Source organism: Borostomias antarcticus (genome assembly GCF_949987555.1).
Source record: "Borostomias antarcticus genome assembly, chromosome: 7".
NCBI lineage: Eukaryota > Metazoa > Chordata > Actinopteri > Stomiiformes > Stomiidae > Borostomias > Borostomias antarcticus.
In genome coordinates, this window is record NC_140240.1 from 25,938,927 (window position 1) to 25,961,757 (window position 22,831).

Here is a 22,831-nt window from a genome sequence, read left to right on the forward strand (position 1 = left end):
AATGTAGAATACTACATACACACATGCGACCTAAGTGAAGATATGGGCATGAGTGATAACATGCAGTGCCAGTACTTGAGACTAAAACTCTGTCAGATTGATTGAGCCCAACTAAATGAATATTGCATATCAACACTGGGCCACATTTGAGGCCAAACCTAACTGTCAGTCCATCTTTTTCACCCATACTTGCCTGTCTTTCATCAAGCAGGCCTCCAAACAGGGTAAACATCATTGAGATCCATCAATTTGCAGCTGCAATTCACAAGCTTTTTATTATTTAAAAGTTTATAATAACGTAATTAGGCCTGTTACTGTAGATAGCATGTCATTCTGTACAGTTAATTGCTCACTGACACAAGTCCCATCACTGAAACGAACATGAATAAAAAGTTAATTCTTTGTTACGTTTTTTTCTTTCTTTTTAATGCTTATAAGCTACCATTTCAATTCCTAGATTTATCATCAAGCAGTACTTCATGTGGAGAACATTTTCTGTTGTTTATTGACATCTAGTGGTTATTTTATGACACTACAACTTACTTTGTCCACAACTCGCTGCATGCTTAGGAAAACCATGCTGAAACGTGACCCAATTAAAGCTGATATGTTTGCATGAATTAATATACAGTACAGTGTACCATACACCATTATAAGTCATTGTTTTATATTTAATAGTAATAATTTAGGCCTACTTTAAAATTACTTTAATAACTTGCACTTAAATAATTTAGGCCTAAAGATAGTATACTACAGTATATTATACTATCTTTAGTAAGTACACGTTGTGTTCATAATATATGTGAATACAATAATTTGATATCAGAAGCTGATTGAACCACTCGCCAATCTAGTATTGCCATCATCTCTCAGGAATTGCATGTTATAGTGAAGGACAGTAGAGGGAGCCAATGTGATTCAGATGTTTGTTATGATCCAGAACATACATCATACATGAACATACAAACACCTACTTGTGATCTGAAGTCAGTTGCATGTTGCATGTTCCTCCTTTTAGGTGCATAAGTGTGTTCCAGTGTGTGTGTGTGTGTGTGTGTGTGTGTGTGTGTGATGCTGTTACATTATGAGCCTGGGTGAATCCTGCATGCAATGCCTTAGACCATAGGTGCAAGCACAATGGGCACAAAGTAAGGGAATACACACATCAATAGACTCCATAGATACATATATATATACTCACACGTCCGTTCACCATTTATACTTTACATGTATATGGTGTGTAAATACTGTATGGTGTGTATGTAAATGTGATTATGGCATGTATGGTGTGCAAATGTGATTGTGGTGTGTATGGGTGTGTAAATGTGATTATGGTGTGTAAATGTGACTATGGTGGGTATGGTATATTCATGTGATTATGGTGTGTATGGTGTGTAAATGTGATTATGGCATGTATGGTGAAGTAATGTAATTATGGTGTGTGTGTGTGTGTGTGTGTGTGTGTGTGTGTGTGTGTGTGTGTGTGTATGTGTGGTGTGTGCACATGTGGTTATGGCATATGATGTGTCGACTGGTGTGTATGGTGTAGTAATGTAATTATGGTGTGTATGGTGAAGTAATGTGTTTATAATGTGTGTGGTGTAGTAATGTGGTATGGAGCATGTGCTTATGGTGTGTATGGTATAGTAACATGAATGTGTTGTGTATGGTATAGTACATGTGATTATGGTGTAGTAAAGTGTTCATGGTGTGTATGATATAGTAATATGATTATGGTGTGTATGGTATGTAAATGTGCTAATGGTTTGTATGGTGTATGAATGTGATTATGGTGCGTATGGTGTAATGCGATTGTGGTGTGTATGGTGTAGTAATGTGATTATGATGTGTATGATGAAGTAATGTGATTATGGTGTGTATTGTATGGTAATATGTTTATGGTGTGTATAGTGTAGTAATGTGATTATGTTGTGTGTATGGTGTAGAAATGTGGTTTTGGTTTGTATGGTATAGTGGTAATGAGATTATAGTGTGTATGGTATAGTAATGTGATTATGGTGTGTATGATATAGTCATGTGATTATGGTGTGTATTGTATAGTAATGTGATTATGGTGTATGGTAAAGTAATATGATTATGGAGTGCATGGTATAGTAATGTGATTATGGTGTGTATTGTATAGTAATATGATTATGGTGTATGGTATAGTAATGTGATTATGGAGTATAGGTGTTTATGGTGTGTATGGTGTATACGAGTGATTATGGTGTATGCTAAAGTGATGGTGTGTATATGGTGTGTACATGTGGTTATGGCGTATGGTGTGTAAATATGATTATGGTGTAATTATGCTGTGTATGTTGTAGTAATGTGATCATGGTGTGTATGGTATAGTAATATGTTTATGGTGTGTATGGTGTAATAATGTGATTATGGTGTGTACTTGTGATTATGGGGTGTATGGTGTAGTAATGTGATACTGGGGTGTATGGTATAGTAATGTGATAATGGTGTGTATGGTATGTAAATGTGATAATGGTGTGTATGCTGTATGAATGTGATTATGGTGCGTATGGTGTAATGTGATTGTGGTGTGTATGGTGTAGTAATGTTATTATGATGTGTATGATGAAGTAATGTGATTATGGTGTGTATTGTATGGTAATATGTTTATGGTGTGTATAGTGTAGTAATGTGATTATGGTGTGTGTATGGTGTGTACATGTGATTATGGTGTGTATGGTGTAGTAATATGGTTTTGGTTTGTACTGTATGGTATAGGGGTAATGTGATTATAGTGTGTATGGTGTAGTAATATGGTTTTGGTTTGTACTGTATGGTATAGGGGTAATGTGATTATAGTGTGTATGGTATAATAATGTAATTATTGTGTGTATTGTGTAATAATGTGATTATGGTGTGTATTGTGTAATAATGTGATTATGGTGTGTATGATATAGTAATGTGATTATGGTGTGTATTGTATAGTAATGTGATTATGGTGTATGGTATAGTAATGTGATTATGGAGTGTAGGTGTGATTATGGTGTGTATGGTGTATACATGTGATTATGGTGTATGCTAAAGTGATGGTGTGTATATGGTGTGTACATGTGGTTATGGCGTATGGTGTGTAAATATGATTATGGTGTAATTATGCTGTGTATGTTGTAGTAATGTGATCATGGTGTATAGCCACAACAGCCACAACACCAAAACATAAAGTGCAATCACGTGCAGAATAACACAACAAAACCAAACAACACAAGCATCCCAAACCTATGCAAACAACCTCCAGAGAAAGCCTTGCAAAGAGAGTTCTCACCTGGCAAATTCAGTAGTGACGCTGAGCAGACAGCCCCAGGCCCTGGGTCCTCCCGTCTCCTGCCGATAGAGGTCGGCGGAGGTACAGAGGTTGGAGCGCAGATTGAAGGCGTCCAAGGTCGCGATTCCCCCCTGGCCCGGAGTCCGTGCTGGTCAGGCGTGCTAACCCAAACTTCTGACACCAAGATTGTGGTAGAAAAACTCAGTAGCAAGGTGGCTTTGGAATGAAGTTGAATGCCGAGCGCCAAAGATTAAAACAAAGTTTATTAAAGAAATACCGGTACAAAGGATTCTCTCGAGAGAAGGTCCGTTCCTCAGAACAAGAGTGAGGGAACGAGCCCCAAGACATATCTGAAGTTGATACTTATAGGATACACATCATGTCAAAGGTCACACACAGGAATACAAGAATACAAGTGTTATTAATGATACTGTCATGTGGGTGTTTCTCACTTCCCCAAGAAGGAGAAGTATGCACCGACCCCGCCGGGCACCAGAGGCCATAAGTCAAGGAACAGTCAAGACTAAAACTGTGCCTGAACAGGTCAAAGCTAGTTTCACATCCTTATCTGGTAACCCAGACACCAACCTCTCGCCAAGACACTGTCATTAGAATAGCATAGGAACATAGGAAAGCACATCTGGCAACAGTCCTAACAATAGGCCCCCTATGGCCACCCCAGAGGTAGAGATGAGCACATGCTAGAGAGTACCAGTGTATGTCTCTGAGGAAATGGATTAGAGACATTTAAGGGAAGGCCCACATATGGTCAGGGTCTTCCCTGTAGGAGCTCCAGCACACAGAGTATACAGAGTACATTCTGTTCCTATACTGATATGATAGAGACCACGCAAAAACACAATTTCCCATTACAGTATGGTATAGTAATATGTTTATGGTGTGTATGGTGTAATAATGTGATTATGGTGTGTATTTGTGATTATGGAGTGTATGGTGTAGTAATGTAATACTGGGATGTATGGTATATTAATGCGATTATGGTGTGTATGGTGTAGTAATGTGATTATGATGTGTATGGTGAGGTAATGTGATTATGATATTATGGTATATTAATGTGTTTATGGTGTGTATGGTGTAGTAAAGTGATTATGGTGTGTGTGTGTGTGTGTGTGTGTGTGTGTGTGTGTGTGTGTGTGTGTGTGTGTCTGTCTGTGTGCTGTACATGTGATTATGGTGTGTATGGTATGCAGCAGTAATGTCATTATGGTATATGGTATAGTAATGATTATGGAGTGCATTGTATAGTAATTATCATGGAGTAATGTGATTATGGAGTGTAGGTGTGACTATAGTATGTATGGTGTATACATGTGATTATGTTGTGGTATAGTAATGTGATTATGGTGTGTACTAATGTGAGTATGGTGGTATTGGTATAATAGTGTGATTATGGTGTGTATGGTATAAGTAATGTGAGTATGTAGTGTATGGTATAGTAATGTGATTATGAAGTGTTGGTGTGGTTATGATGTGTATGGTGTATACATGTAATTATGGTGTGTAAATGTGATCATGGTGTGTATGGTGTAGTCATGTGATTATGGTGTATGTAAGGTGTGTACATCTGATTGTGGTGTGTATGGTATACAGTAGCAATGTGATTATCATGTATAGTAAAGTCATGTGATTATAGAGTGCATGGTATAGTAATGTGGTTATGGAGTGTAGTAATGTGATTATGGTATGTATTCTATCGTAATGTGATTATGTGTGTAAGGTGTAGTTATGTGATTTTGGTGTGTATGGTGTAGTCATGTGAGTATGGTTTGTATGGTATAGTAATTTGATTATGGAGTGTAGTAATGTGATTACAGTGTGTATGGTATAGTCATGTGATTATGGTGTGTATGGTGTATACGTGTGATTATGGTGTGTATAAATGTGATTATAGTCTGTATCGTATAGTAATGTGATTATGGTGTGTAGTAATGTGAGTATGGTGTTTATGATATAGTAGTGTGATTATGGTGTGTATGGTATAGTAATGTGATTATGGTGTGTATGGTGTAGTAATGTGATTATGGTGTGTGTATGAGGTGTACATGTGTTATGGTGGGTATGGTGTAGTAATGTGGTTTTAGTTTGTATGGTATACATGTGATTATGATGTGTATGGTGACGTAATGTGATTATGATGTGTATGGTGACGTAATGTGATTATGATATGTATGGTGTAGTAATGTGATTATAGTGAGTATGGTATAGTGCATGTGAGTATGCTTTGTATGGTGTAGTAATGTGATTATGGTGAGTATGGTATAGTACATGTTATTATGCTTTGTATGGTACAATAATGTGATTATGGTGTGTGTATAGTTTAGTAATGTGATTATAATGTCGGCAAGTACTGGTGGGTAAATAATATATCCTGACTCATTTTCTTTTCTGAACTGGCCAAATTCTGACTCTGATGAACAGTAGTGCCTACATTAAATTACACCAAGTAGATTGAGAGATCTGTCTCAAGTTATTACTATACATTTTACTAGATTTTATGTAATGCTGGTAAATTTAGGAATAAATTGGGCTTCACAAAACACCTCATATAGACATTTATTTTGGTTTGAAAGTGGGCTGATAAATAATTGAGATCAGATGCTATAGACAGGCTCTGACAGCTGGCTTGCAAAGGAGCATTCGTTGAAATTACACTTCCCAAAGGCTAGATGGCGCAAATGATCAAGAAACGACCAAGCAGTCGTCAAAATGGACTTTAAAAATATGCATAGCCTATAACCCGATAGCAGTCTCTCCAACAGCACTATGAACGAACTGATTAGGTCTACCCTACGAGCCACGGGTTTCCTTTAACATCCTACTGATAAACTGAAGTGCTTAAGTCTTGTTTTTCTTGTGAAAAGATTTGAAACTTCGGGCAGGTTTACCTATATGGAGGTTAAAAAAAGCAAAAAGGAAAAAAAGCTTTCGATGTTTACTCTCTGAGAGGCAATATTGAAGGCCACAGTAATTAAAACGGATCTAGGAGAAAATGTGTGACTGAACACTCGGAATTTTAGATCAGATCAGATTGATTCCAATGTGTTTTATTCCAGTTGACCAATTCTGCATCATAGCCATATTGAAATATATTCAAAAATCAAAGGAAGCCCGTCATTTATAGTAGGCCTAGTGATCAAAATATAGGCTATTTTCTTGAGAGTTCAAAACAAATCAAAAAGTATTTGATAAATGTATTTTTACCCACTGACCATACCGTCGTGTTCACAAGGTAGACTCGACACAGAAAGCCTAGACTAATGCATACGCTTGCCGTCATAGGATTCTTGAGGGCAATTACCAATGTATGTATTGGACATCTCTTTACGCTGAAGGATCATGTCCGCATTAGTTTATCTTATGATACTCATAGACCTATCACAAAACTGATCAATAACTAAGATCAATAACTCATTCATTGGGCCTATTTGGTAACCTCGTGTGCCAGGTGACCTTTTACAGGGGATAGTGTCTTTACTATTTTTGTTCTCTTATTTCAATCACAGTAGACTTTCTGGTGGGGAAAACGTTTCGACAGTTGAACTCTGAGTTTTTTTGTTGTTGTTGACATATTGGAGGTGTAGTTAGCGCTCATCGAAGCTGTCATTTGACAATAGTAACGTGTGTACTTTCACCATCAGTGCTTGTGAAAGGGAGCGCACTGCGCAGACTTGATAAGCATGGCCTTTCTTCTCTCATCTTCTATCCACAACAGAGTCTTTATGACAAAAGAGTTATTGGTTACACTTCCTTTAAATATGATAAGCCTACCTCATGCACTTGTATGGCCCTAGTATACAAACATCTATATGGCCCTAGACACCTTAAATATTAAATTTTGCATAAAACGTGTAGGCCTATGGATTCAATGTATAACCTATCGCATATAAGATGCATGCTTGTTTCTGCCATTTCAAAACCTGCTCAATAGCACCACATAGGTTACACAATCTACAGGCTGTATAGCCTAATCTACGTTTTCCTAGTTTCCGACGCCCCCCACCTGGATACCCACTTGATGTGGCCCATTCCAATACGTGACCAGTTATGGCCACCACTACTTCCGGGTTTCCACAAATTGGTCGAACCTACCCCCTTCTCCTCGGTGTGCCCTGCACAACACACACAAGCGCGCGCGCATTCGCAGACTCACGCGCGCAGTCAATCGCACCGGAGGATCCACATGAGACACTGACACGGCGACGGCTCCTTTAAGAAAAACTAAGTCAGAAAATATCACCCCTCCTTCTCCAGATCTCACTTGAATGGTATTGCATCAAAGAACCCTTCAGTGGAGTTGCAAGTGATCGAGGAGACGATGGGGACTGTTTTTGAACATCTCTACATAAATATCTAAGGCATTCCAAGTGAGGGAAGCGCGCTACGAGTCATCTTTAATTAAGCCCATTTGACAGCCTCGATATTGATTGACAGCTGGGTTGAGGAAAGACTTGACTGTTTTCCTGTAAGGGGCATTTTACACCAGTCTCCGGGCGTGCAGACGGTAGTAGGGTCGCCTGTGGACATTGTCCTGGAGAAAGCGAATGCGCGACTGGATTGTATGTGTGTGTTTTTGTCCGTAGCTGGACTTATGCTGACGATCTGGCAGCCATCCTCTGTGGAGAGAAGCACACGGGATTCTTAATCTTGCATTTGGAGTTTGGTGTTTATTTTTTCCTTAGCCCTGGCCTCGTAGGAGACATTTGGAGACCGAGGGAATCGGGTAGAGTGACAGGCCGATGGCGCAACGGGTGCGTATTGGACAGAACTTTAAAGCAATTGGAATGAAGCACAATATCGAGACGTGGTCGAGTCATACTGTGAATAACTAAACACGCTTTGTATCTGTGTGGCTCAAGGGAACTGTTGTGGCCTCATACTTTTTTAATACCGCCGAAGATGTTCCTGCTTAACCAATACACTACAAGCTATGAAGTCGCTGTAATAACGTAGCTATATTTTGACTGCAACCTGTGTAACAAAATCTATTTACACCACCATTTTGGCATATGGTTTGATATTGTACATAATGTAAAAACTGCCTCCATCTTTGCATAGGCTAAAGCGAGTTGTTACACATCTATTAACAAGATGCAGGCTACTGAATTAAAGTGTGATTGCAAACACTTAAATTGACTAAGTTGACTCAAAATGTTGTTGAAATTGGCCCACAGAAATCTATTAATGTTCAAGCTAGGCTACATCAGTAAACAGATATGTTGATAGCTATAATTTTCTACATTTCTGATTCTAATTTTATATAAAGACACGTTTTTGACATTTATAAAGTAGGCTATAGGCCTATGTAGGATATCATCACATCAAACTCGACAGACTAGCCTACCATCGAAATAGAGGCGTAGGCTATCATATTTGTTGACTGCTACTTTTTGATGATTCAACTTCTTCTTTCAGCATATCTATTGTCTATTGTTTGTTAAGATGGCATAAACTCCTGTAATATTACACCAACAAGTACTGTCATAAATGATCATATTTTAGACATTCTTTGGTGCCTGATTTTATCCATGTGTGCGTCAAAAACTAGGCCCACTACCAACATTTTGTCACTAGGTTGAACCACAAAGTTGTTCAGAAGGATGAATTGTAATTCAAAGATGATTAACATTTTGAGCAGACATTATAATTTAGTTGGTCAGTTTGATTTTTATTAGACTTTTCCAAATCCAGTTATTCTGCTTCCATTTGCTTTACGATCACATGGCTATTAGCTACTGTTTGTAGGCCTACATTACCTGACACATTAGTAGCTACGTATTTCATGCACTCATTTTTTCTAAGAGACCTGTTATTACTAGTCTATTTAGTAGGCTATATTATTAACTTTACACTAGTCACTTCAATGCTGTTTTAGGCTGTGATATTTCAAAGGCCAACTACCTACTTTTAAAGCAATTGTCAAACAGCACATAATGTGAATTTTGTGATTGATATTTTGTAAAGTTGAGCGGAGCCTACATTAAGAAGTGGCACAAAAAGTGAACTCATATTCCCCTGTCTCTGTCTCAGTATGAAGACCTTCCCCATTACGGAATGGACGGAGTAGGGATCCCTTCGACGATGTACGGAGACCCTCACGCGGCGCGGTCCATGCAGGCGGTTCACCTGAACCACGGGCCCCAGTTCCACTCTCACCAGTACCCGCACACCACACACGCCAGCGCCATACCGCCCAGTATGGGCTCCTCCGTCAACGACGCTATAAAAAGAGACAAAGATGCCATTTACGGGTACGTTTACTTTACTGCCGGCGTCAAATCTATGGCCACCGGGTACATTAACAACCACAAATGGGAGTGATGAAGTTTTAGAGAGTTCGAGGAGTTCTAAAAAAACCTCTCGCCATAAAGTTTGGTGTTGTTTTGGAGTTGCAATTACAATGTCCTATGATCAGTGCTGTCGTATAGGCCTTTTTCATTCTGGCATGAAAAACATTACAGACGTTTTTAATCTTTTGAGCTGTCCCAGCTTATTGGCTATTGCGTATGTATGGCCATGGGTTATTAAGGCATGCCTGTTGCATAGCCTACCCCTTTACATCTGTTTGGAAAACCACAACCAATATCGTCGAATTGTGTATTTTCACAAAATATGTCACGCTCTTTTGTTTACATGGGAATATGTAGCCTACATAGCATATGCCTTCAAAAGTAAATAATGCAAGTCATGTAGGCCAAAGGGTCCAGCTGTGTGATAGACCTTTATTTGTGATTACATTTGTTTAGCCTTGTGTGGGTAGCATACAGTAGTATAGGCCTATATGGTTATGTTCTGATTTGAACTAAAGGAAAGAAGAAGGTATTTTATTGCTTCAATAGGCTATTCGAACGAAACTTTGGTTGACGGCATTTGCAAGGCCTTCGTGACCGCTGTCCCACATTTTTCTGTAATGTAGCCTAACTTTTAATGATTTAGAACAAAGCCCACAATGGCCACATTAGCGCAATATTCAATCGGGTGCAATAGTCTATTTTGTGGACAAAATAACGATGTTAAGTTTTATGTGATGGCCTAAAAAGGCATGATGGGCTAGCTTTATATAGGCTATATATAAATATATATATAGGCCTATATTTTTTTTTTTTTTTTTTAAACTTGCACTTTCCAATTTTGCTCAGTCTAATTAATGCACTTTTCTTTTGCTTTTCCCTCAGGCACCCCCTTTTTCCACTTCTAGCACTGATTTTCGAAAAATGTGAATTAGCAACTTGCACGCCAAGAGAAACTGGGGTGGCTGGAGGCGACGTGTGCTCCTCTGAGTCTTTCAATGAGGATATAGCAGTATTTTCAAAACAGGTTTGATATTTATCTTTTTTGGTCCCTACACAGGTTATTCGTTGCAAATTGTGCTATGGGAGAGATTTGTATTAGCTATTTGTAGGCTATATGATTGCATTGTGAAAACTTTGAATAAAACGTTTTTTTTATTAGCCTATTATTTTTTAATTCAGTTTAATTAAAAAATATTAGTATTTCTATGACACTTGTGAACCAATGCATTTATTATTTTATTTCAGATTCGATCAGAGAAGCCTTTATTTTCGTCAAATCCAGAAGTGGATAATTTGGTAAGTTCAGTGAGGAAAACTCTTAGAACAAAATATTTGGAAACAGTATCTAAACATGGAAGGATGTTGTCACTTTAAGATTAGAGCTGTAGCCAGACAAAATGTTGTTGTACAAAAGTTTGTTTGATATGCAAATTGTTTTAATTTCTGTTGACAACCCTGATCTTATTGCCTACTAGCTTTTAATGACCCCCCATTTGCACACACACACACAAACACACACGCACGCACACACACACACACACACACACACACACACACACACGCACACACACACACACACACACACCAATGTAATAATCAACGTAGGTAGATAATATAGCCTAGGTCTATCAAAATTAGGCTTCTGAAATTAAACGTTTATTTTTCATTTTCAGATGATACAGGCAATTCAAGTATTACGATTTCATCTGCTGGAGCTTGAGAAGGTAACAACCTTCAACATTAAACTTCTGACCGATTGGAATGTTTAAATCTGGAAGCATACGTTGGATTTTAACGTGCTAATTGCATAGATATGCTATCGCACTGTTGAGTGACCTATCCGCGTGCATGTTAGCGGAGGCACAGTATTGCTCCATTGTCTTATTTCAACTCGTCAGGTGAACAAGTTACAAAGGAACACTTTTAAATCTAAAGACGATTAAAGGAAATAACTTGAAGCATAATGCAGAAGTTTCAAATCTGGACCTCATATTTTGTTTTTTTGGTCGAAACGCCTCATTGCCCTCGGAATTATGGCGCATCAATAGAAAAGGCAAGGCTATTTAGTTTTACAGACCATTTCTATTCTATTTGAAGTTCTATCCAAAGGCAGAATAAAAACATCTCAAGCATAAGCCTGGCCGAATAAATGATGTTTCCAGACCAATTCCCTGGCTGTATGGATAGCCTGTTATATATGTAAGCTATTTGTAGGCAAGATATAGAAGATATATAATATATATTTATGATGTTCTGTGTGTCTATTTTTGTAGGTTCACGAGCTCTGCGATAATTTCTGTCATCGATATATCAGCTGCTTGAAAGGAAAAATGCCCATTGATTTGGTCATAGACGACAGAGATGGAAATAAATCAGACAGCGAAGATTTTACAAGATCATCTGGGAATCTTGATCAGGTAAGCAATTAATCAAGCACATAGCCTATACTTTAGAAAGTTTGTTTTTCTGTTGAGCACTTAGATCGTTCCGCAAGACCGCAAACTGATATGCAAACAAATTTAAGAATGACTTATAGGCTATAGAACATTTCAATATACGACCAATGTTTGTTCCGTCATTAGAAAACATAATTCTGTAGCCTATAATTACGTTTTTCTTGTTGACATCAGGCTATTTCGCCTAGCCTACTCTAAAACTCTAAAACACTATCATGAATGTTTTGTGAACACCATGCTAAAAAGCTTCATTACAGACCAGAGAATATTCTCTCCATGCTTTTGTGACATAGGTACGTTTGTTATTTTTGCTGGTTCATTGTGTGTGTGGTGCACATGTGTTGGGAAAGACATTCTATTTTATCACAAATGAGCAAGAGTCAAGAGTCAAGTCGTCTCCATTTTCGTGTGAATACGACGAAGCCAGTTCTAAAAGCCTTTAGAAATAGAACATACACCACCTCCTTCCTAACCATGTCAGCCATAGAGACTTGTTAACAATTTAACTCTTCATTCACCGACGCAACAAGTATCTAAGCAGCTTGCATGTGTCAAATGGCACCAAGCTCAATTTTTTGGTGTTTAATTTCATAACACCTATGCCTATTTGGTTTAGTTAAGTTTTGAGTGTCTTATTCGCTGGCCTTTAAGCAACAGTGAGTAAACATTGGAACAATATTTTGAGCATTCTGTACTAACAGTCATCATACAATCTAATTATACAATCTCATCTCTCTCTGAAAACTCACTCCAGGGTCATTTAGGCCAACATGCACTTTGCATCTGCAATGGCACAATCATCTGTGCAGGATTGATATCAACGTCATCAGTAATGACTGTGCACCTTTAATTGTATGCGTACTGATTACTTTACAACTTGACAGCAGAACAATTGTCCAGAAAAGCCCACTGACAGAGAAAGATATAGCTGGAAGTCACATGTTCTACCCGTGGCCACTTAACTAAAGTTTTATAGTAAACTAGTTCCACCACCCCGCGTTCCCCCTCCACACCCCGAAGCCCTTGGTATAGTAACTCTTCGATCCCACGCCACTCTACCCAGTGTGCAGTTTTCACACATAATTCCACACCTCTCTCATGTGGGGGTGTTTAAGGAGCGTAATGCTGGTTTGGTGGCGGGTGGGAGGTGTGTGTGTGTGTGTGTGTGTGTGGCGGGGGGGGGGTATGCCCTCCTACTGCCCTGCTTATTGTGCCCTCTCTCTCGCGCGGGCGTGGCTACGTTATGTGATTTATTTACACACACACACACGCGCGCGCACACACACACACGCACATACACGGATGCAGGCATGCACGCAGGCATGCACGCACACACACACGCGCAAACACACACCCACACACACCGCTCACATACAAACACCCCCCCCACACACACACACACACACATACACCCCCCCCCAACCCCTCATTTCTTGAGAAGCCCTCATGTTGAGGTTGGCCAACGCTGCTTTAACCATTTGTGTTCTGAGCATGTGTTCCACATTACTGCCCCTTACGCCATCCTCTTGGAATGCAGCGTAAAGCGTGATATATATTTTTCATTTTTTCTCTCTCTCTCCGTCCAACGAGAGGTCATTATTCAACTGGTGGTCAGAGGGCATGATGGGAAACAGGGGTACAGTGACCTTCAGATCCCAGAGCATCTCCAGCTGAGAGAAGCAGCTAGCACATGTGCAACGCAGGGACACCCCAGGCGGCTACACACACACCGCACAACCGCCACGGTTTGAAGACACTAGAAGCCGTATCCCGATTCTCATCGACGATATTCATGTGCCGAGTATTCAGCTGCTGCAAAATCCTAAAGTTAATAATTGATATAGCACTTATGTGTTCATACGTCTTGAGAGACTGGAACGAGGTGAATGGAGCAGACGTGTCAATGTGACATCGCAAAACAAATTGCCGCGAATGGACAATCAATTATATCTGATGTGCCATCATAGCGTCATTGTATTGTGTCCTAACGTATCGTATGCCACTTACTGTATTAGACACTTATCCAAAGGTGATGCGGTACCGTGAGACTCATACAACTGTCCTCAGCGGAACGTCATCGCACGGTGGCGACCCGACCGGCGCCGCGCCTTGTCCCCGAGAGAGAGGGGGGTGGGGGGGGGGCGGTACATAAGACGATACATTGTTGTGACTATAGTGGCGGGCCACAGCTTACGGTTGCTATGACCCCCCTCCCCCCCCCCCCCCTTTCCAAAGATCTCGTGGAGCCGGGACCACGACGACGCGGCGTCCGTCCGGTCGGCGGGCACGCCGGGGCCCTCCAGCGGGGGGCACACCTCGCACAGCGGCGACAACAGCAGCGAACAAGGTAAGCGTCCCGCCGCCCCCCCCCCCCCCCCCCGCCGCCGCCGGGTAAACGCTCCGGATAGGGCACCTCCCTCAGACCGGCTGCGCCTATCCAGAGCGCTTTCAGATCCCCCCCTCCCCCCGGGGGGGAGTCGGGAAAAGGAAGCGAGCGAGAGAGCGAGTATCGGGGCCCTGGCGTGGAGCGCCGCGGCGTGTTTTTTTCCCGAGTTGGGATCGGGGGGCGTGACGCTGAGAAGAAAGAGAGACAGGAGAGAGAAAGAGGGGAGAGCGTGAGTGATGAGGGCCGACAGAAAAGGTGAATGCGCAGCGGAGACCGAGGGACGGACCTGGAAGAAAGGACGCATTATGTTCTCCACCACTGAGAGACGATTTATATACCAGCCTCTGCGCCTCTTTTATTTGGACATGGGGAAAGAGTAATAACAGAGCTTGGTGTACACACACACACGCACGCGCACACAGACTCACACACAAACACACACACACACACACACACACACACACACACAGACTCTCTCTCTCTCTCTCTCTCTCTCACACACACACACACACAGACACAGACTCTCTCTCTCACACACACACACACACACACACACACACACGCACACACACACACACACACACAGACTCTCTCTCTCTCACACACACACAGACACACACACACACACACAGTCTCTAACTCCTAATGGTGTGGCTGGGTCTAAGACTGAAAAGGGCCTCTCTTCCTATTGGACGGCCCGATTCGCGGCGGGACCTCGGGTCTGCGGACTCCCGCCTGCCGCCGCTGTCCAAACAGTTTCAGTCAGATGCGTATCACCTATAACCGGGGCCATTTGCAAAGTGGCTGTTTGCGCGCCAAGTGAAACAAGCGCTCTGGGCTTTGTTATCTCCCGCATACATTTGCAGTTTAGCAGCGCCACAGGCAGAATCCTCCGGGGGACTTCTGTGTGCTTAAACCACCAAACACAAATACGGTCGCGCGGCCAGAGCAAAAACCCCAGAACGCAAACACCTCTAATGTCCCTCTCTCTCTCTCTCTCTCTCTCTCTCTCTCTCTCTCTTATTTTGGTATGTGTTTTCAAGCTCCTTCAGTGGGTACTATAAAAAAAAAAAAACAACGCCGCATCGGTCAAGCTTCTGTGAAGCGGTGATTTCGCGGCCCCCCGGCTGGTCGGGTTTCCCGATTGACCGTGACCCCGGGCCGCCTCACCGAGAGCCTGTGGTCCTGGTGGGGCTGAGAGGGGCAGCTGCACCCCCCCCCCCCCCCCCCCGCTGGAAACTCTGTTACCCAACTTTTACAGGAAGAACCCGATACCGAGCAGCAGAGATACGTTATCTCCCACCTGTGACCACACAGAGACAGTAGTCAGGGAAGATCCCGCGGCGGGGAAAGGGGAGGGAGGGAAGGAGGGAGAGATACTAGAGAAAGGAGGGTAAATACCGTCTCAGCGAGTGGTAAATTGTTTCTAAAGAGAGAGTTCATCGCTATGGCGACATCGGTAGTTCGGTCAAACATTCCGCCTCTGTTCGCTCGGGTTCCGGCGGGGCGGAGAGGAGGCCTAAACCCCCCCCCCCCCCCCCCGGCGCTAGAAACAACTCCCCTAACTTGCCCCGCCAGTGTTTGCGGTCAGCGGTTTAGCTGGCCCGCGGTCGGTGGAAGCCATCGCACCGCCTGACCCCGTCCCGTGAGGTCGCCTCGAACTCCGGGCGATTTAATTGGCCGGCGGGTCACGCGACCCCCGCTCCCGCAGGGTAGAAAAATTGCCCGTGGCGGAGAAGCGCGGGCGCAAAATAAAAAGACCCTCTCTCTCTCTCTCTCTCCTCCATAGGCCCCATTCACCAGACCATGGCCAATGAAATTTTGTGCAAACACTTTCTCGAAACGTTCCGCAATCGAGCAGGCCGGCAGCTGCCCTTCTCTGGGCCCTGACAGCTTTGACTTATAGCGCTCGGCTCGAAAAGTGTGAGTGGATTTTTCGCAGGGGTCTCGATGGCGGCATTCGAACCGTACGAAAGAGAAGGAGGTGGAATGAGGGTAAAGGGAACGGACAGAGAGCGAGAGAGAGGGGAGAGAGAGGGGGGGGGGGGAGAGAAGAGAGAGAGAGAGAGAGAGAGAGAGTCGCGGTAAGCGAGGAAGCGGTGAAAATGGTCTGGCATGCCGGAGCTCCTGGCTACTGACTAGGCTGCATAATCGAGGTGGAATTGAGTTATGTTAAGCGTCGTTTGGGGCGGGGGGGGGGGCTGGGGGGGGTGCACCAATCCCTTTATAAGTCCTCATATTCTCACTGGTGGAAGTCGGGCCAGAGAGCCGACAGCGGCGATACTTTCCCCTGTCGCCTCGTCATCTGGACCTCCCAAAGTCACCCGTCCTCTCCTGCTCCTCCTCCTCCTCCTCCTCCTCCTCCTCCTCCTCCCCCTCCTCCTCCCTCTCTTGTCACATGAGGAGCGCCCGTTCACACATGGGCCCGTGTGTGGAGGAGGAGGAGGATGTGACATTTTCAGCTCCAGTCGCCGCGGAGCACTTCACAGCCCCTTAGTCCGACCGCAACCCCGACCCCCCCCCCCCACACACACACACACCACCCCCCCCCCCCTACCACCTCCAGTCTTCTCTTCCTCACCCCCTCCTCCCTCTACCCCCCCCCCGGAGCACAGGTTGTCGTGAAGCGGAGCTGTCACAAGCCATTAGCGGCCCGGGACAAAGTCACCCTGTCGCTGGCTCCTCGTGGCGTCGGCGGAGAGAGGGAGTGAGGGGGGAGAGGGGGGGGGGCGGGGGAGAGAGAAGAGGGAAGGAGAGAGAGAGCAAGGGAAAGGAGAGAGAGGGAGGGAGACGAGAGAAGAGAAGGTGGGAGGAAAAGCAGAAGGAGGAGGGAGAGAGAGAGAGGAGAAAGGAGGAGAGGGAAGGAGAGAGAGGGGAGAAGGAGGGAGAGAGAGAAGGTGGGAGAGAGAGAAGGAGGGAGAGAGAGAGGAGAGAAGGAGGGAGAGAGAGAGAAGAAGGGAGAGAGAGAGAGAAGGAGGGAGAGAGACAGAAGAGAAGGAGGGAGGGAGAGGGTGTGTGGGGGACGTAAATCAGCCAGAGGGAACCAGCGGTTCTGCCTAATGAGGCCGAGAGCTTGTTTATGGACTTAAGCATCATTTTAATGATTATTTCCACCTTTTTAGACTCCGGCACTCGGCAGAATCTCGCCTCTGGTTTGGCGGAGGGAAGCCAAAAGTCAGCCCGCGAGCTGCAATGAAGTCACTGCAGGCATTAGGCTAAAGCGGACCCAGTAGTTAGTGCCACATGCGTCCTCCACGACCGTCCCTTCAACCTCGGCCGTCTGCTGTTAAAAGCTGCGGAGGGAAACGAACCTCATTAAAATGGTAGAGAAGGTGCAGAAAAGGTGCAATAAAATAACTGGCTCCGGCCGGCGAAAATACTCATTCAATGACTTCATTCCGTGGAGGGGAGGTTCGCTAACTTTGCCTCAGGTTGGCATGACAACGCCTTTGGAGTTGTCTAAGACCATTTAAAGTCTTGAGACCAGAGTACAGGTTGATGATTATTCTAAACGGATGGATGGGTTGTTCACTCAGAACTCTGCCATCTTTCACCCAACAATGCCAGCCAAAAAGAATTTATGCAAATCCAGACACAGCAGGAGGAAGATACTGGTTATTAAATGATTCTGCAGGTTTTTGGAGGTCAGTGATATATTCGTGAATATCTTCAGTGAGTCTGAGGAGATGCTCAAAAGCTTTCTTTGTTGTTGTGAGTTCATTCGACTGAAAACAGAGAACTTGTTCTGGGGCTGGTGGTAGGCAAAGAGTAAATTGAGTACATGGTGTGTGTACACCTCCAGTTCCTATGATAAAGAGATGTGAGGAGATGTCTTCATGATTCAATCGATGTAGAGAGCTGTTTTATAGTGTGGTAGAAATACTTACTTTCCCCCCAGATTCCCACTGCAGAGCTCTCTGTGAATTCTGGAAGATTCTGGAAGATTCCGAGGAACTGATCGGTTTAGAATAGTTTACAGGCCGATCGCTAGCCATTTACGAGCAGTTCTATTTCACAAAGCTGTGTAAAAATGGGGTTGAGTTTCAGAAATGTACTGTATGGATCAGACATTTGTTCTTTCAGGAGAATATTGCAGGTTGCCAGGTTTGAGCAGTAATCTGTCCCCGCCTGCAATAAAAACCCTGTTACAGTATGCACGACCACAAGACATATAGTCCAGTAATAACAAAATTCTATTTATCCAAAAGGAGTTCCCTTGGCAAGAAGAGCGTCTGACTTAAACCGGTTGCCATGTTAGCCCTAAAAACCCCCCCCCACACACACACCCTGCCCCACGTGTCAAACCTCCACAACCACCCACCCTGCAGCTTGTTGTTTGGACAGGTGACTGCCTGGACAACGGGGTGGCCTCCCCCAGCACCGGGGACGACGACGACCCCGACAAGGAGAAGCGGCACAACAAGAAGCGCGGGATCTTCCCCAAGGTGGCCACCAACATCATGAGGGCGTGGCTCTTCCAGCACTTGACGGTGAGTAAAGTGGCATATCACCATTACACCCCCCCCCCCTTCCCCCTCCTCTTTGAAGAGACACTATGAATCCCCAACACAGACCCCCTCTGTTCTGGGGGCATTTTGAGCGAGAGGTCATGAGCTTTGGCCTCCGGTATGCCCCAGGTGTGTCACCTTAAGCCTGTTTAGAAGGTGTCCTGACAAGACTACAATGCGGTGGCAATGAAAGGGGCGGCCATTTTCTATAGAAGGGAAACGGGGGATAACACTGGGGGGATGTTCAGGGGATACAACTGTTGAGACGAGTCCTGTGACGTCGTCAAACCGGACTAAAAGCACTCGGGTGAAAATGGCCGCCGTTTTGAAGGCGGGGGGGCCTGTCAAAGCTGCGGCGCTGGTTTGGTTTTACGTTTCTCCCTCTCCACCGACACTCTCAAAGACGGAAAAAAAGACGCGGCCTGCTCTTGGCGGCGGCAGCGAAAGCGCGAGAGAATACGCACGACCGTGTCGAGCGATAATCAAACACACCCGGGGGAAGGGAGGACAGGTCCCGCAGTGTCCGTGTCTCGCAGTCCGAGACTCTGTCCGAGACCGACGCCGAAGGACACGCACACAGAAACGCTATAGTTCGCTACGGAAGTGTTTTTTTTTCTCCTCTACCCTCCCCCCCCCCCCCCCCCCCGTACATGCAGAGGCTAAATCGGGCGGCGTTGGCGGGAGTCAGGGCGTCTGCCAGGACCTACCGCTGAACGAGGGGGGGCGGCCGGACCGACGGCAGATGGGAAGTGGGGGAAAGAGAGGGAGGAGAGAGGGAACACGGGTACCTGTGACAGAGAGAGAGAGAGAGAGAGAGAGAGGGAGGGAGAGAGGGAGAGGAAGAGGTAGAAGTCTGAGAATTCAGAGAGCGTTCCATCTAGATACTCAGGAGCCAGTGGGAGTGTGAAGGGTTTGCCGGGTTCGTGCGGCGCCTGAGAGAAATGGCTTTCAGAGCGGCGGTGTGAGCTCAGCACTTTTCATTTGCCGCTTTATTGATTCCAAGGAAGTGAGTTAAGGTTTGTGTGTGCGTGCCACAGTGAGTTGGCAGCGTGTTCGCGCGTGTGTGTGCGCGTGCCTGTGCGCATGCATGTGTGTGTCTGTGTATGTATGCACAGTACATGCATGCTTGTGTGTTGGAGGCTGCTGCAGGCTGCTAGACTGTGTGTGTGTGTGTGTGTGTGTGTGTGTGTGTGTGTGTGGGTGTGTGTGTGTGTGTGTGTGTGTGTCAGGAATTTTGGAGAGAAATAGAAAGGCGCTCCTGATGTTCCAGCAGGGAACCAAGATTTTTCATCCTTGTGTACCTTCTCCAATCCCGCCTGACACACAAACACACACACACACACACACACACACACACACACACACAGACGCACACCCTGTCCCACTCACACAAATGGTATTTTCTTTTTTAACTGATCAAGAAATGACTAGTAAATTGAAGCCGTGCCCCCCCCCCCCCCACATAAAAGCCCTGTGGAGATTTGCTTTTTGTGCTGTGCGGCACAAGGGGCTCCCCAATGAAAAGGTAATTATGTGATAGGCTAATGGGACGAAACCCAGGCTTCAGATTGTTGTGGGAGGTTCTGCTGTGATTGCCGGGTCGTTACCACAGTGAGGGGGTAGGGGGGTGGGGGGTGGGGGGGCCAGTTGTACCCAGACTCCTCTGGTCTGTGAGGGAGAGCAGAGCCGCAGCCCATAAAGACACGCCGCTGCAGCCGAACATTGATGTTTCCCTGCCTTGTTTTTTAATCTTCTCTCTCCTCCCTTTTTTATTTACAGTGTGTTTCATGTAAAAGAGGAATCAACTGGTAGGCGTAATCCTTGTTAATGCAATTAGGGTCTAATTTGCCACCCTCCTGCTCACAGATGTGCTTTAATAATGTGCCCTAAAACCCCGGAGGCACTTTTCACCAAACTGAGCAGAAACAGGTGGGAAAACGTTGTACTGTACACACTTTGTGTTACTATGCACACTTTGTGTTACTATGCACACTTTATGTTACTATGCACACTTTGTGTTACTATGCACACTTTGTGTTACTATGCACACTTTGTGTTACTATGCACACTTTGTGTACTGTAAAATGTATTTATTTAACCCAAAGTATTATAAAGACAAAACTACAGCACCAAATACTGTCTTTCAAATAATGCATTTTGGGAAAACGTTCAAACTGCATAGTCATGGCTTAAGGCACAAACTTCAAAGTGCCACAATAATGGAAGACATTTTCCATCCTCTCTTCCTGTCCTGTGGAACCGGAATGCCCTCCTGTGCAAAAAAAAAAGAGGACTGACCTCACACCCCTCGCCCCTGGGATCGTCAGGGGTCAGGGGTCAGCAGAGCGCCTGAACCCATTCGTCATTGGTTGTTTATTGTCGGACACCCCCCCCCCCCCCCCTCCTCCGGACCTCGGCGCATCGCGCGGCCGGCGCCGGCGCCCGCAACCCAGTCCGCCCGAAGACGCTGGCAGGGAATCCCCGCCTCATGCCAATGCCACCCACCCCCCCCCCCCCCCCCGCCACCCGCCCCTTGCCCCCCCCCCTTCCGTTACGTATGACAGATCCACCATATTCAGATTAAATTGGATTTAGTGGACCTACGCTTTCTGATTACAACTTAATTCTATCCAAGCGACGGTCAAAACGGTCGGCGCCACACCATTTAAAGAATAAAGCGCATTACACATGGCGTAATAGTGTCTGTGCCCTCAGCCCTTAGCTTACAGCCTAAAAATATGAACCGCAGTCTCCCCGCGCCCTTTATAGATGAATGTGCCCCTTTGTTGAGGCCACGATATCTGTGGCGGCCATTCGCCACTGTTTCTTAATGAGTTTTTTGATCTGCCTTCTTTGCTGTGTTAGTGCCCTGTAGGACCTAGCTAGCATGTCGGCTAACAGGGGGACATTTGGAAGTAATGAGAGACGATTATTGGAGTCGGCGGCAGAAAAAGAGGGAGCAAACGGGGTCTTTTTTTTTTTTAAGTCCCTTTTTTATTTATTTTTTTGGTTATTCGGGAACAAACCGACGAGGCATCTGAGTTCATTTATCCACATTGGCGTCCCATTGTGTGCGGGGGACGGGCTTTTCTCTGGGCACCTCACCCTGCAGTGAAAACATCATCCATTACCTTTCTGACAGGCCCCCCCGGGACCCGCTGCTCCGGAGCTCGCCGGGGGTCGCCTTTATTGACCTCCCCCCCAAAAGTCCAGCATGTGGTCACATACATCACTGGCCCGGCCTTTTTTCTCTGACAAGGTAAATGAGAGGTGTTTAGACCAACAGATAATGAGGAGGGGAGGGTCGAAGGACAGGGGGGGGGGGGGGTAATATTGGCAGATGGCGGAAGCCGGACGAGGCCGACGTCTCGGGGACTTTTGGATTTGGTCAGGGTTGGTTCATTTGACAACCAAATCATTCCCTCAAATGTGAAATTTAGTCTAAAAATCGTTTACAGCTAGATCAGTACCATCTGTTTTATTATATCCTCAAACCCATATGAAAGTGAAAGACTAGGGCACTAATAATGAAGCAAGATGGTTTCTTATCTTTTCCCCTAGAGAAGGACTTTAAGTAGAACTATTAATAAAACCTACCCATCGGAGCATCGCATCGGTATCTTGTTCACTGAAATGTTCTGTAGTTCAATCCCATCTTCCATTTCAAAGATCAGGATCCTCTCTCACCATTGCCTTCCTTCCTTCCTTCCTTCCTTCCTTCCTTCCTTCCTTCCTTCCTTCCTTCCTTCCTTCCTTCCTTCCTTCCTTCCTTCCTCCATCCTTCCTTCCTTCCTTCCTTCCTTCCTTCCTTCCTTCCTTCCTTCCTTCCTTCCTTCCTTCCTTCCTTCCTTCCTTCTAACCCTCCCTCCTTCCCACCTTTCCTT

The 22,831-nt window shown here is 44.7% G+C and overlaps 1 protein-coding gene across 2 annotated transcripts in view; it reads left to right on the forward strand.

Moving 5' to 3' along the window:
- Positions 1-9,340: 9,340 nt before the first annotated feature.
- meis1a (Meis homeobox 1 a) overlaps positions 9,341-22,831 on the forward strand; it is a gene marked incomplete at its 3' end in the record, with an annotated part of 25,224 nt that continues 11,733 nt past the window's right edge. For both annotated transcript variants that reach the window (XM_084441052.1, XM_084441053.1), the window contains exons 1-7: positions 9,341-9,555; positions 10,480-10,621; positions 10,843-10,893; positions 11,271-11,321; positions 11,871-12,014; positions 14,289-14,400; positions 18,784-18,929. In XM_084441052.1, the coding sequence (XP_084297178.1) occupies positions 9,359-9,555; positions 10,480-10,621; positions 10,843-10,893; positions 11,271-11,321; positions 11,871-12,014; positions 14,289-14,400; positions 18,784-18,929 (843 nt within the window). In that variant the 5' untranslated portion in view covers positions 9,341-9,358. The remainder of the gene's footprint in view (positions 9,556-10,479; positions 10,622-10,842; positions 10,894-11,270; positions 11,322-11,870; positions 12,015-14,288; positions 14,401-18,783; positions 18,930-22,831) is intronic.